This window comes from Tachyglossus aculeatus, chromosome 17 (assembly GCF_015852505.1).
Source record: "Tachyglossus aculeatus isolate mTacAcu1 chromosome 17, mTacAcu1.pri, whole genome shotgun sequence".
Taxonomy (NCBI): domain Eukaryota; kingdom Metazoa; phylum Chordata; class Mammalia; order Monotremata; family Tachyglossidae; genus Tachyglossus; species Tachyglossus aculeatus.
In genome coordinates this window covers 18254203-18268685 of record NC_052082.1, presented here as the reverse complement: position 1 = coordinate 18268685, position 14483 = coordinate 18254203, and the positions used below count along the sequence as shown (strand labels likewise).

Here is a 14483-nt window from a genome sequence, read left to right as displayed (position 1 = left end):
TGCATTGTAGTCTAAGAGGATGCCAAAACCAGAGGAGAGTGATGCCAAAGAATATATAACTAGACAGAATATTGCCTTTCTTCTCCTCCGCGTTTATGCATTCTGGCAAGGAGTAAATGAAGTTAGTAGCAACATAAGGACCCCTGCCACTCTAAATTATGGATAAAGCTTCCTTGGACGTAAAAATCACACACTGGCCTTGGTTCAAGCCCTGATACTTAAGAAATGAATTATACTATCATTGTCCTATTGAACTATGCACATAATATGCTATATACTGTTTCCAAAGGAACCTTTTAGAGTGTATCATAAATTAAAATGTAGATGAAATTTAATGAAATAATCTGGGTGTCTTATTGACCCGCCCACTTTTACCAAACCAATGTCATCTGCACAGACCCCAGTTCTAAGGAGATCAATGTTTGCCGTTAGAGGGTATCTAGACTTAAGCTCCTCTCTAGACTGTAAATACCAGGTGGTCAGGAAAGGTGTCTATCAACTCTGTTGTATTGCACTCTCCCAAGTATAAGCGTGTAGTGCAGTGCTTTGCACACAGTAAGTGCTTAATAAATATGATTGAATTGAATGAAATGCTTAGTACAGTTCTCTGCACACATTCATGCTACATGAATACTATTGATTAATCAATCCTGGAGGTTGGACTGGAGCTAGTGGGGATTACAGAAGTGAAAATCTACGGACTGGGAGGTGGGGGTTGTGGTAAAACTAAATTCTCTTTAAAAAAAAAAGATCTATGAGTACCCACCTCCCTCAATGGTATTTCCCCTACTTCATCTGAACCATTCTCATTCCCACTTACCAATGACCCACTTAGCAATGTCAGCCTCTCCAGCCTGTTCCCAAATCACAATATAGTTTTTCACATTGTGAGGATCAGGATAGATGATAATAAATGAATTTAAAGTTCTTTTTCAGGCTTCTATGTGCTGTGTGCCCTTGGGCAAGTCACTTAACCTCTCTCTGCCTCCTTATTTGTACCTTGTGTGGACTTACCTTACCTTATTTGTAACGTGTGGACTAAGACTGTGAGCCCTATGTGGGACAGGGGCTGTGTCCAACCTGATTAGCTTATATCTATCCTAGCGCTTAAGGAGTCTGGATCATTTTTCTCTAAAAGCTTTCAGGACATGTTTCCCACCTCCTCAAGAAACTCTAGTGGTTTGCCCATCCAACTCCATATCAAACAAAAACTCCTCACCTTTGTTTTTAAAGAACTCAATCACCTTGTCCCCTTCTACCTCACCTTATGGACTGGAGTGGAGAGAAGCAGGAGGCTTGGAGATCAACAAAGGGGCTAATACAATAATCAAGACAGGAGAGGATAAGTGATTGTATTAATGTGGTAGCAGTCTGGATAGAGAGGAAAGGGAGGATTTTAGCGATGCTGTGAAGGTGGAACCAACAGGATTTAATGGGGGATTGAATATGTGGGTTGAATGGGAGAGAGGAGTCAAAGATAACACCAAGATTATGGGTTTGTGAAACAGGAAGGGTAGTAGTGCTGTTTACAGTGATGAGAAATTCAGGGTTAGGAGGGAAGATAAGGAGTTCTGTTCTGTTGGTAGCTTGTGTACCAACTCTGTTATATTCCCCCAAGTGCTTAATAGAGTGCTCTGCATGAAATAAGTGCTCAATAAATATGATTGATTGGTCTATGATGATGTGTTCCAAGCACTTAGTACAATGGTCTGCACACAGTAAGCACTCAGTGAATACCATTTATTTACTGGGCTAGTGGAGTGCCCAAAAGAGCCACATATGTGATTTAAACACAAAGGTCTCATCTGGGAAGTGAGATTTTCCGTAGTTGATAAGGAATAGGTTCTTTAAGACATACATTTCCCCATTTTGTTCATTTAGAAGAAACTATTGAGAGGATTGTCATTTATTTAGTGCTTTATTTAAAGCAGGCAAGAAAGTTGTTAGAGAAGGGTCATTAAAGTGTAATTTTGATGGGCTAACCTAATTTTACTGTTGTTAATCAGCAGGCTAGGTGTGAACTATTTATGACAGTGATTGACTTTAACTGAACACTTCTGAGGCAGTGATTGTTTTAATTTAAAATGCCTCCTTTTTCTGTAGCTAGAGGCACTGGGACTGATTTGCATTTGTTTAAGCGGTGGGGTTGAAGGTAATCCATTATGAAATGTTTTCTTTTTTTACCTTGATAATGAAGCACATTAGCTTTCATTATTTTTCATTTTTACAAATACAGTACCACTGCTCTTTAGTGTAAAGTCTTTCACACCAAATGTGCCCTCAATACATTTTAGAGTTAAATATGGTTGCAAAATGAATACATCTTGAATAAAGAAAGCAGAACAAAGGGAAGTAAGATGGGGAGAGAGAGGGAAGATATGTCTTCATCTTTCCTAAGTACATTAAATATGCTATCTATGTTAGGTTAAGGTTTAGTGTTTTTAAAAAAAGACACATCATGCCTAAATATTTCATCATTGAAGAAATTTAATGGTTTCCATCTAGGGTGTAAGCATTTTAAGGAATATTTCTTTAGTGGTTGCAAAAGAATAGGGAGTCCTTCACTGTCTATCCAATGGAAGAACCAGAGTGGAACAAACAGATCTGGGGTGTTAGGGTAGAATAGAAATGCTGGACCTTAGAGTCCACTGTTTTCCAGCAGCCCCAGGATCTGAGCAAGGGATAAACCCTGAGCTAACTTTGGGAAGAGCTCTGGGCAAGTGGCTGATTCTGGGGAGGAGCTAAAGTCTGGGTGGGTATTGGGGGGAGTTATGCATCCCAGGGTGTTGAGGTTGGAGGTGAATGAGCAGAGTAGTTGATTGTATCTGCAGTTTCTATTCACAAAAATAATAATAATAATGGTACTTGTAAGTGTTTACTATGTGCCAAGCACTGTTTTAAACCCTGGGGTAGATACAAGTTAGTCAGGTTTGACACAGTCCCTGTCCCACATATTCAATTCAGTTGCATTTATTGAGCACTTACTGTGTGCAGAGCACCATACTAAGCGCTTGGAAAGTGCAATTCAGCAACAGAGACAATTCCTACCCAACAATGGGCTCACAGTCTAGAAGATGGGCTCAGTCTAGGGCTCACACTCTTAATCCCCATTTTACAGATGAGGTAACTGAGGCTCAGAGAATAATAATAATAATGGCACTTATTAAGTGCTTACTATGTGCAAAGCACTGTTCTAAGCACTGGGGAGGTTACAAGGCGATCAGGTTGTCCCACGGGGGCTCACAGTCTTAATCCCCATTTTACAGATGAGGTAACTGAGGCCCAGAGAAGTTGTGACTTTCCCAAAACCACACAGCTGACAAGTGGCGGAGCCGGGATTTGAACCCATGACCTCTGACTCCAAAGCCCGTGCTCTTTCCATTAAGCCAAGCTGCTTCTCCATTCCCTAATATATACCGCTAATTCCCACATATGTATTCTCTCCCAGGGTACATTTTTTTTTTTTCCTGTGGCAATAAATTGGAATAAAGAAGTGCTGGAGCAATGGCAATGCAATTATTGGTTTGAACTATCGGGTTATCCAGTCCAGGAGTATAACTCTGAAAGCAGCATCAGGGTAGCTGGAGGAACTGTGACTGTAGCGGTTCCAAAATGGATTGGTGCATTTTGCTCTAAGACAGGCGACATCCTTCAAGGTGATCCAATAAACGAGCTGCTTGTATTAGCTCCTCATCCGTTGACTCCATCATTTAAATTAAAGGGCCACCTGATCTTGCGACCCGGGGTTGACACTGGTGAAAAGGGAGGTGGGACTTCCCGTGAATCCTCTTCTCCCTCTTTTGCAGCCTGGCTCCGATCCTTCCGGAGGAGGATGATCCTGGGCAGCCTCCTCCTCCTTCCCCCACCACAGCGTGGAGATGGAAGGGAGTCAGCTCCAAAGGAAGACCTGGAGCTGCCCAAGGCCTCCTCTGGAACTGACCCCCTTATGGTGTGAGCCAGTGGATAGGTTGCTCAGAATCTTCCTCCAGATCTGACCTCCCCTGTGGTGTGGGCCAGGGGACAGTCTGCCTGGGATCCTCCTCCAGAGCTGACCCCTAAAGCGGGGGGCTAGGGAAAAGGCCCCCCCAGACAGGCCCGGCAGAGCCTCTGTTACCGAGCCTCCGTCAAAGATGCGTATAGGTGGCAGTGATGGGAAGTGCATCTGGGAGGACATCAGATGGCATCATATGACTGGCATATGTCAATCATAAGGGACATGGCTCCACGTTCAATTGTAATTTCAACCCCTTCTATTAGGGATTGGTATATTTGATAGGCTCCCCAGGCACATTCATTCATTCATTCGTTCAGTCATATTTATTGAGCGCTTACTGTGTGCAGAGCACTGTACTAAGCACTTGGGAAGTACAAGTTGGCAACATATAGAGATGGTCCCTACCCAACAGTGGGCTCACAGTCTCGAAGGGGGAGACAGAGAACAAACCAAGACATATTAATAAAATAAAATAAATAGAATAAATATGTACAAATAAAATAGAGTAATAAATACATACAAACATATATACAGGTGCTATGGGGAGGGGAAGGAAGTAAGGTGGGGGGCATGGAGAGGGGAAGGAGGGGGAGAGGAAGGAGGGGGCTCAAAACCAAATAAGCTCTTATTCATTCATTCATTCAATCACATTTATTAAGCACTTACTGTGTGCCAAGCAAAACACACCCACATCGTTTACACAGTGTTACACCTCTGGACATCCATCCTCATGCTTAGAAGTGGGCCACCTGATATCCCTAACCTCTCTTCTGAAAATAGGAATAATTGTGGTATTTGTTAATCTTTTACACTGTGCCTTCTAGAAATCCAATTTAGAGCTATCATCCATTAGTGTATCCAAACCCTTCTTGAACCTACCGATATATTGGACTGTCCAACTTCGTGTGGGTATGAATTCCCTATATTTTCTATCACCTATATGAAGAAGTGTTTCACTTTCTTTGTTTGGTTCCTACTCCCATCAAATTCAAGAGCTGCTCCCTCAGCAGCCGAGAGTGCTGTGGGATTTGGTGAGCAACCTTTCTATATTTGCCTTGTCCAGGCCCTTTGTGATTAAATTGACTTCAATCATGTTTCTCCTCAGCTTTAATCTCTCCCTTTCAATCTTTAATCTCGCCCTTTCAGTGTATCCTCATGAGGAAGCCTCTACAGAGCAGTTGGTATACGCTCCATGTAAACACCTTTGTGGATTTTACAAGGAATTAGTTCGAGTCAAATCAGAGTTTCGGGCAGGGGGTGGGGTGATTGGAGTTCAGGTTGGGATGTTGGCTGCTAAAGGGCAGAGGGAAAGGTGACTATAAGGCAGTTGACAGGAATTTTGGAGAAACAGAACAGGGAGAGCCACTGAGAAAGCAGGCTGGAGTAGCCTATCTCTTTAGACCACTTTTCTGCCAAAAGAGACATCTCCATCACATGGAAAATAGCAGAATTCTAGGCTGGAACTGATCAGGGAGCAAAGGAGTACATGCCAGCTGTCAGCCAGGATCAAAACAGCACAGCTAGGAAGTAACTGGCCTTAGTGGCCAAGGTTTGGGCATGGGAGTCTGGAGAACTGGGTTCTAATCCTATTTCTGCTTCTTGCCTTCTGTGTAACCTTGGGCAAGTCACTTAGTTTCTCTGTGCCTCCTTTTGCTCATCTAGGAACTGAGGATTCAATTCCTGGTCTCCCTCCTTCTTAGTAAATCATGTATGGGACAGGGACTGCTCCCGCCCTGATTATCTTGCATCCACCCTCACGCTTAGTATGGTATTTGGCACATAATAATAATAGTAATGGCATTTATTCATTCATTCATTCAATTGTATTTATTGAGCTCTTGTATGCAGAGTACTGTACTAAGTGCTTGGGAAGTACAAGTTATAGAGATGGTTCCTACCCAACAGCAGGCTCACAGTCTAGAAGGGGGAGACAGACAACAAAACAAAACATATTAACAAAATAAAATAAATAGGATAAATATGTACAAATAAAATAAATAGAGTAATAAATACGTACAAACATATATACATATATACAGGTGCTGTGGGGAGGGGAAGGAGGTGAGGTGGGGGGATGGGGAGGGGAAGGAGAGGGCTCAGTCTGGGAAGGCCTCCTGGATGAGGTGAGCTCTCAATAGGGCTTTGATTAAGCACTTACTATGTGCAAAGCACTGTTCTAAGCGCTGCGCAGGTTACAAGGTGATCAGGTTGCCCAATGGGGGAGCTCGCAGTCTTCATCCCCATTTGACAGAAGAGGGAACTGAGGCACAGAGAAGTTAAGTGACTTGACCAAAGTCACACAACTGACAAGTGACAGAGCCAGGATTAGAACCCATGACCTCAGACTCCCAAGCCCGGGCTCTTTCAACTGAGCCACGCTGCTTCAGTTCCTACCAGATGCCTCCTTTATTAATTATCATTATTATTATTATTATTTTGAGGCTATCCTTAGTGTCATCTCTGAGGAAACCTCTGCTCCCTGCAGAGCTGGGTGGATCCCTTTCACTACTGGCAGAAGAGGCAAACTCCTCCCAGATGGTCCCGGGGACCTTTAGGAGGTAAAGGCAAACCACTCTGGATCATATAGTGTTTCCTGGCCTTTCCTTCCCTTCTGTTCTTTTTCCAGTTTTCAAGCAGCGTGGCTAAGTTGAAAGAGCCCGGGCTTGGGAGTCAGAGGTCGTGGGTTCTAATCCCGGCTCCGCCACTTGTCAGTTGTGTGACTTTGGTCAAGTCACTTAACTTCTCTGTGCCTCAGTTACCCCATCTGTAAAATGGTGATTCATTCATTCATTCAATCGTATTTATGGAGCGCTTACTGTGTGCAGAGCACTGTACTAAGCGCTTGGGAAGTACAAGTTGGCAACATATAGAGACGGTCCCTACCTAACAGTGGGCTCACAGTCCAGAAGAAAAAAGTAATGATTCTTCCGCAGGATTGACTGTGAGCCTCACGTGGGACAACCTGATTACCACTGTGTGACTTTGGGCAAGTCACTTCACTTCTCTGTGCCTCAGTTACCTCATCTGTAAAATGGGAATTAAAACTGTGAGCTCCCCTTGGGACAATCTGATCACCTTGTAACCTCCCCAGCGCTTAGAACAGTGCTTTGCACATAGTAAGCGCTTAACAAAAACCATCATTATTATTATCATTATTATTATTATTATTGTATCTACCCCAGCGCTTAGAACAGTGCTTGGCATGTAGTAAGCGCTTAACAAATGACTTGTACTTCCCAAGCGCTTAGTACAGTGTTCTGCACACAGTAAGCACTCAATAAATACGATGGAATGAATGAATGAACAAATGTCACCATTAATTAATTAATTAACCAGACTTGCCCGAGGGTGTTTCCATCGCACCACTTGGACCAGCCTAGCCTTCTAGCAGGCTGCTGAGCCTGAGAACAGATGATGTGTGAACATTTATCTGTTTCACTTTCCCAGTTGCCAACAAATCAACGGAGCTCCCAAAGTAGACTTTCTGCCCTGAATCATCCAGCTGGAGCAACCAACCACATCATTTCTAAATTCCCCACCAAAATTGGGCTTCCAGACACAGCTATTCTCTTTACGATGAGGGCGAAGTCTTGAATTTTTTGTCAGTCTTTTTACATGCTTGTGGCGCCAGGCTAAATCCAAATGGCAAAGTTTGCCACGGGCCTTGGGCCAGCCAGGAAGAAAGCCTTAGGGAAAAATGGGAAGCAGAAGAGCGGTAGTTTAAAATTCCTGCTGTTCTTCATTTCGCATTAGGTTTTCTTGAGACTTTGGTAGGAGTAACTCTGATTCGTATTTGGGTTCAGCAGCTCCAAAAGATTCTTGTGAATCCAATGTCAGTTTATTCCAAGTAATTTGAAGCAATCATTACACCTGGGTCGGTTCAGTGCTCTATTGTTCGTTAATGAAAATGTCTCATCTGATTTGAATAATCTGACTTCACAGAATGTTTCCTTTTCCGTGATTCACAGTAACACAGATATCTGGCACCTAATAAGTGTTTAATACCTACCAGTGGCATGTGACTCAGTTTGTTGTTGTGGAGAGAGTAAAACATCTGTTACCTGAGCATAGGAAACCATGATCCTCCAGTCAGTACTAGCTTGGGAAGTAACCAGGTAATATCCACTTGGTTTGGTCAGAATCAAGGCTTCCTTTAAGTGTTCCAGATAACATCTGGTTCTGGTACACTGGGTGACTTGGGATATAAGGCTTTAAATCAGGTGTTATTCAAGGACCTAATAAATGATAGTAACAATTATGGTATTTGTTAAGCGCTTACTGTGTGCCAGGCACTATGTTAAGCACTGGGTTGGATACAGTCTCTGTCTCACGGGGCCCATTTTAGAGATGAGGTAACTGAGGCCCAGAGAGGTGAAGTGACTTGCCCAAGGTCACACAACAGACAAGTGCAGAGACAGAATTAGAACCCGTGACCTTCTGACTCTCAGGCCTGTGCTCTATCCACTATGCCAGTGGAAAGAACACGGGCTTTGGAGTCAGAGACCATGGGTTCAAATCCTGGACCTGCCACATGTCTGCTATGTGACCTTGGGCAAGTCACTTGACTTTTCTGAGCCTCAGTTACCTCATCTGTGAAATGGGGATTAAGACTGTGAGCCCCACGTGGGACAACCTGATCACCTTGTATCCCCCCAGTGCTTAGAACAGTGCTTTGCACATAGTATGCACTTAACAAATGCCATTATTATTATTATTGTTATTATTCCATGCTGCTTTTCACCCCAAGCTGCTTCTCCCATAATCCATTTGTAAACCAAGAATTCCATCACACCTGTTTCCCTCCTTTTATGTAATTGATGTAAATTTACCTAGGCATCATTTCATCCTTTTATGACTATCTGTAATTTCAGCTGGAGAAGTATTCTTCATTTTTCCAACTAATATTCATGTTATGGCTGTCAGAGAATAATGTCAATAGGGATTCATTTTCACAAGTAGGCAGATGATGCTCTTAGCTTGATTCTGAATATCCCTTTGCAGCCACTCACAGTAATTATGGTAGAAGATCATTTCTTTAATTAGAGCAAACTCTGAAAATACCAAAGATACTAATTCATGCCCATTTCCTTCCTATTGGCACATAAGGGAGCAGACATTCACTCATTTCTAATAAAAAACCCTTAACTTTCTAATGAAACATTTTTCCGATTTAAAATTTACAATATGAAGTTCTGTTATTAGAGAAGGTCATTTGCACCCAGAGTAATCAGAAAACACTTTAGATTCCCACGCCCAAAATTTCCAACTTAAATGGCAGCTAAATGAACTACAAAGGACATTGTTCCAATTTTTACATAGGGGGTCTCCCGGGTGCAAGATGTGGGCTCTGGTTCCTTGCATTAGAGGGTTTAAATTCACATTTCGTTTTGCTCTCCCGCTAGGAAAATCCTCAGTTTGGTAGAGTAGTGACTGTGCTATGCTACGTCCACAGAAACGCCCTGCAACCAGACTGAGAACTGAAGTGACACATGAAAACGCTTTGAGGCTTATGACAAAATATGTTTGCCTTTCAGATCCCCAGCTCAAGGGCATAGTGACAAGGTTGTATTGCAGGCAAGGCTACTACTTGCAAATGCACCCTGATGGAACTCTCGATGGAACCAAGGATGACAGCAGTAATTCTAGTAAGTGACCACTGCAGGCCATTGGCTTTAACCGAAGACCCAGCTCATAGATTTTATCATTTGGATACCGAGACGTGGCAAGGTTCAAATAAATTAGGAGCACAGTCGGATGCGTTGAGAAACACTAACGATTCTGCTGATGTGGCCCCATCAGCACGTTCTTTTCTTTTTCTCACAATTCTGAATGGTAGGATGGGTGGGGGAATGCAGCCCCATTCACTGGGGAAGCTGATGGCATTTCTGTTTCTCACTCAAATGATTAACATGCCCCTCTTGAAATAATTCGTTTGAATCCACTTTTCAGAAAGAATTAGCCAGTGCGGTTACCTATTTGAATGAAACTGTGATAGTAAAACCTTTACTTTCAACACACTGTTTTCTCTGGCCACATTATGAAGCATTTTGCTAGGGAAGATGGCTTTGAAAATTCAATATTTGGGAGTGGTAGTTGAGCTATATCCAAGAAACACTAAATCCAAATAAATTTTATTAGTTATATCCTGTTAAATTGGTTTTTATATTATGCAAGGTATTAGTTCATTTTAAGTCAGAACATTGCCTCCAAATTGAACAAATAATTTCAGTGGCAAATTCTATTAATTTTCATTGTAAATTAATATAGCAGCCCCACAGTTTTAACAAAATAGCACTGAATTGATTGTGGAAAGTGAAAAGAGTTGAAAGGTATCGATTTTTGCTTTAGTCCTGAGATCTGATGATATTTATTTATGAACTGTGTGTCTTCAAAGATACTATACACTGTTTTACTATGTTGTTTTGTGCAGCGTTTATAATATGTAAACATTTTTGATTAAGAGCAAGAAATATTCGATGGGTAAAGTGTATGTATCTCTTCATCTTTCCACTGCTTTGGACATAGCTTTTCTATGCTGCTACTTGTGAGTATTTCTAGTTCTCCATAATGGGCTGATTTCTATGTGTTTCTTTCCCTTGCTCTGTTTGAGCAGTCTTGGTTTATGGTTGGTGGAGAGTAACTGACTCTGCTGCCATTTAAGACTGTGAAACTACTGGCTTTCATTCCGGTGTTTCATGCCCCAGCTAAATAAATTGGATTCAGTGTACCTTAAGCTTGAGAGCAATGATGATAATAATAATTGTGGTGCTTATTATGTGCAAAGAACTGTGCTAAGCATTTGGGTACATTCAGGACAGTCAGGTTGGACATATCAGGATCACGGTCAAAGGGGGCAGGAGAATAGGTATTTAGTCCCCATTGTATAGATGAGGAAACTGAGGCCCAGAGAAGTTAAGTGACTTGCCCAATGTCATATAGCAGGCAAGTGGCAAAACCAGAATTAGAACCCATGTCTTCTCACTCCTAGGGCTTGGGTTCTTTCCACTGGGAGTCAGAGGACCTGTTCTACCTCCCTCTTAAACTGTGAGGCCCATTTGGCACAGGGACTTGTCTGACTTGATGATCTTGTATCTACCCCAGCATTTAGTGGAGTGCTTGACATATAGTTAGTGCCTAATAAATACCACAATTAGTGTATTTTCCAAATTTTTCCTGACATGCCCCTATTTTCCTGGCTTTGTGTTTGGAAAGCTATTGGTTTCATAATGAATTCATATCAATTCCCTTTCAGGCTTGGGAAGAAGAGCAGGGCAGAAGTCCAGGAGTTGACTAGTCTGGTTTTTAACCAGCCTTCATTTTTCATTGAACTTTCAAGGCTCTTCTTGCTAGCCTGGTGTTCTTAGTATTTAGGGGTTTTTAGATGAAGATTTTTAGCTCAGCTCAAATCGCAATTTTCCCCCAGTGCTGATTAGTTAGGGTAGGTCTTTGCCCGCCCCCCCGCCCCCCCCCCCCCCCCCCCCCCCCCAAGAATTAGGTTCTATTAGGCAGGGCAGACTGAAAAACTGGCTGACAGAAAGAGGGAGAAAGAAGGAATGAGAGATTGGAAGGAGGACAAGAGACTTCATTTATACATTTACAAATGTACACACATGTACCAGTTGATCAATATTATTTATTGGGCAGTACAGTATAGCAGAGTTGATGGAGATGCTCCCTGTCCTCAAGGAGTCTCACTCTGCTCCTCTCTGGGTTGCCAAGATTATCCTTTCCCTAGTCCTCAGTAGTTAGTTCTCTGCCACAACAGTGTAGAATTCATTGTTTTTTCTGCATGGCTGTGGCTGCAGTTAGCTGTTTTCTGGGGTTTCCCTGAGCTCTCCCCACACCCAAAATCTGTGGGACACGAGATTTGGGAGGCCTCCCATAGCAGTGAATGGGGATGGAGAAAAGGGGTGGAAGGGGAAGAGGAGGAGCAGCATTCTCTTGGGGCTTTGCTGTCATAACTGCTACTACCATTCTTCATTCACTTGTATTTATTGAGTGCTTCCGTGTGCTGAGCACTGTACGAAGTTCTTGGAAAAATACAGTACGGCAATAAAGAGAGAAGAGCCCTGCCTATAACGAGCTCATGTCCCCTCATACTTCACAGACCAAAAAAGGGAGATCTTAAGGAATTCAGTGGCCCTATTTTGGGTGGTGGAAAAGGATCCCCTAATCTCTGTTGGCCCTAAATACAGGCTGGAGAGCACGCTGCCCTCCTTCTTTCCTCAAGTTCCACCCCCTCCCCCTGACCAACACACATGTAAAGCTATGGTGACCCGAAAACCTCACCTTAGTCCAAAAAGGGGTGGGGTTTCCTGGTGCTAGGAGAGTAGTGGGGCCATAGAGAAGGGTGGAGAAGGGGAAAGAGAGAAGGAAGAAAAGAGGAGAGAGTCACAGGGGAAATGGGTGAGTGGCAAGCTTGGCAGCGTTTGTGCCATTTGTGGCCAGTGGCCTGTCTCCAAGAGGAGGAAGAGGAGCAGGAGACCTAAATTCTGCCTCCTCCTTGTGGTTAAGCCCCTACCATAGCCATCTCTCCTGTTACCCCATCAAAAATACCAGCCTCCTCTGGGTCCCTTCTTAGGCCAACTGTTTGGTGGCATGGAATGCCATGAAAGGATAATCCTCACCTATCTGGGGGTGTTTGGCCTTCATCATCATAATAATAATAATGGTGGTATTTGCTAAGCGCTTACTATGTGCAAAGCACTGTTCTAACACTGGAGTAGATACAAGTTGACCAGGTTGTCCCACGTGGTACTCACAGTCTTCATCCCCATTTTGCAGATGAGGGAACTGAGGCACAGAGAAGTGAAGTGACTTGCCCAAAGTCACACAGCTGACAATTGGCGGAGCTGGGATTTGAACCCATGACCTCCGACTCTAAAGCCTGTCCTCTTTCCACTGAGCCACGCTGCTTCTCTGTAATCTAAGCTCCAGGACTGTGGGGCCCTATCCTATTGTAGCCTGAAGTTAGCACATTCTTATTCCCGGTGGTTGAAGCTGACCAAGGATAGGATCCATTATTGGTCAGCAATTGGGCCCTGCGCTGTTCCTAAGAGCCCCGGCAGCCCACAGGGACAACTGCACATTTGCGAATGAGTCACATGGTGCCAGTGCACCCTCAGCGTGGCTCAGTGGAAAGAGCCCGGGCTTTGGAGTCTGAGGTCATGGGTTCAAATCCCGGCTCCTCCAGTTGTCAGCTGTGTGACTTTGGGCAAGTCAATTAACTTCTCTGGGCCTCAGTTCCCTCATCTGTAAAATGGGGATGAAGACTGTGAGCCTCCCGTAGGACAACCTGAATACCTTGTAACCTCCCCAGCGCTTAGGACAGTGCTTTGCACATAGTAAGCGCTTAATAAATGCCATTATTATTATTATTATTATTAAAGAAGGACAGAGGGATGATGATAGGGGTGCTATCACAGACGAGGAGCCCCAGCGAGGGGGTCATACATGAAGTAGATTAGGACTTTCCTTCCCATGCCTGTGGTAGCCTCCATGCCACATCTCAGCAGACCTCTTCTCCCCTTCTTCTCTCCATTAGCACTTCAGAGACTTGAAATGTTGGGAGATGGGTGGGGTGATGGGGACATAGGGTGCTCTGCCCAAGCCTGGAGTGTAGGAGGGGCAAATGTAAGGCCCATAGATGATCCAGAGACTGTTTGGGTTCCTCAGTAGGGCCAGTGACAGTTACACTGTTGGAGAAGCAGCGTGGCTCAGTGGAAAGAGCACGGGCTTTGGAGTCAGAGGTCAGGGGTTCAAATCCCAGCTTCACCACTTGTCAGCTGTGTGACTTTGGGCAAGTCACTTCACTTCTCTGGGCCTCAGTTCCCTCATCTGCAAAATGGGGTTGAAGACCGTGAGCCCCATGGGGGGCAACCTGATCACCTTGTAACCTCCCCAGTGCTTAGAACACTGCTTTGCACATAGTAAGCGCTTAATAAATGCCATCATTATTATTATTATTACATGGACAGAATCATAAATCGAAGTTGGCAGAGGTAGAGGAGGCCTGTGGAAGAAGGTGCATTTTCAAGCATCAAAATGATGAAAATACTAAACGAAGTAGTTAACAGTAATAATTGTTGTATTGTGTAAGCGCTTCTAATGTGGTAAATTCTATGCTAGGCACCGGTGTAGATACAGTACAAGCATATCATCAACCGGACCAATAGGGCTCACAGTCTGAGTGGGAGAGAGAACAGTGCTTTGCACATAGTACACGCTTAATAAATGCCATCAAAAAAATCAAAACAGGTGTTTATTCTACAGATGAGAAAACTGAGGTACAGAGAAACTAAGTGACTTGACCAAGGTCACACTGTAGGCAAGTGTCAGAGCTGGGTTTAGAACCCAGATCTCCTTACTCCCAGTCCTGTGTGCTTTCCACTAGGTTTCTCACAGAACAGAGCTGCAAAGATTGGAGCATGCGGTGTGGGTTTGTGTGTGAGTGTTTATGTTTGTGCAGTACAATTTGAAAGCACCTGCA

At 43.6% G+C, this 14483-nt stretch overlaps 1 protein-coding gene across 2 annotated transcripts in view; it reads left to right on the top strand.

The window, feature by feature from the left end:
• Positions 1 to 14483, top strand: part of FGF14 (fibroblast growth factor 14) — a 460968-nt gene that overhangs the window by 318391 nt on the left and 128094 nt on the right. For both annotated transcript variants that reach the window (XM_038759851.1, XM_038759852.1), the window contains one exon: positions 9529 to 9639. In XM_038759851.1, the coding sequence (XP_038615779.1) occupies positions 9529 to 9639 (111 nt within the window). The remainder of the gene's footprint in view (positions 1 to 9528; positions 9640 to 14483) is intronic.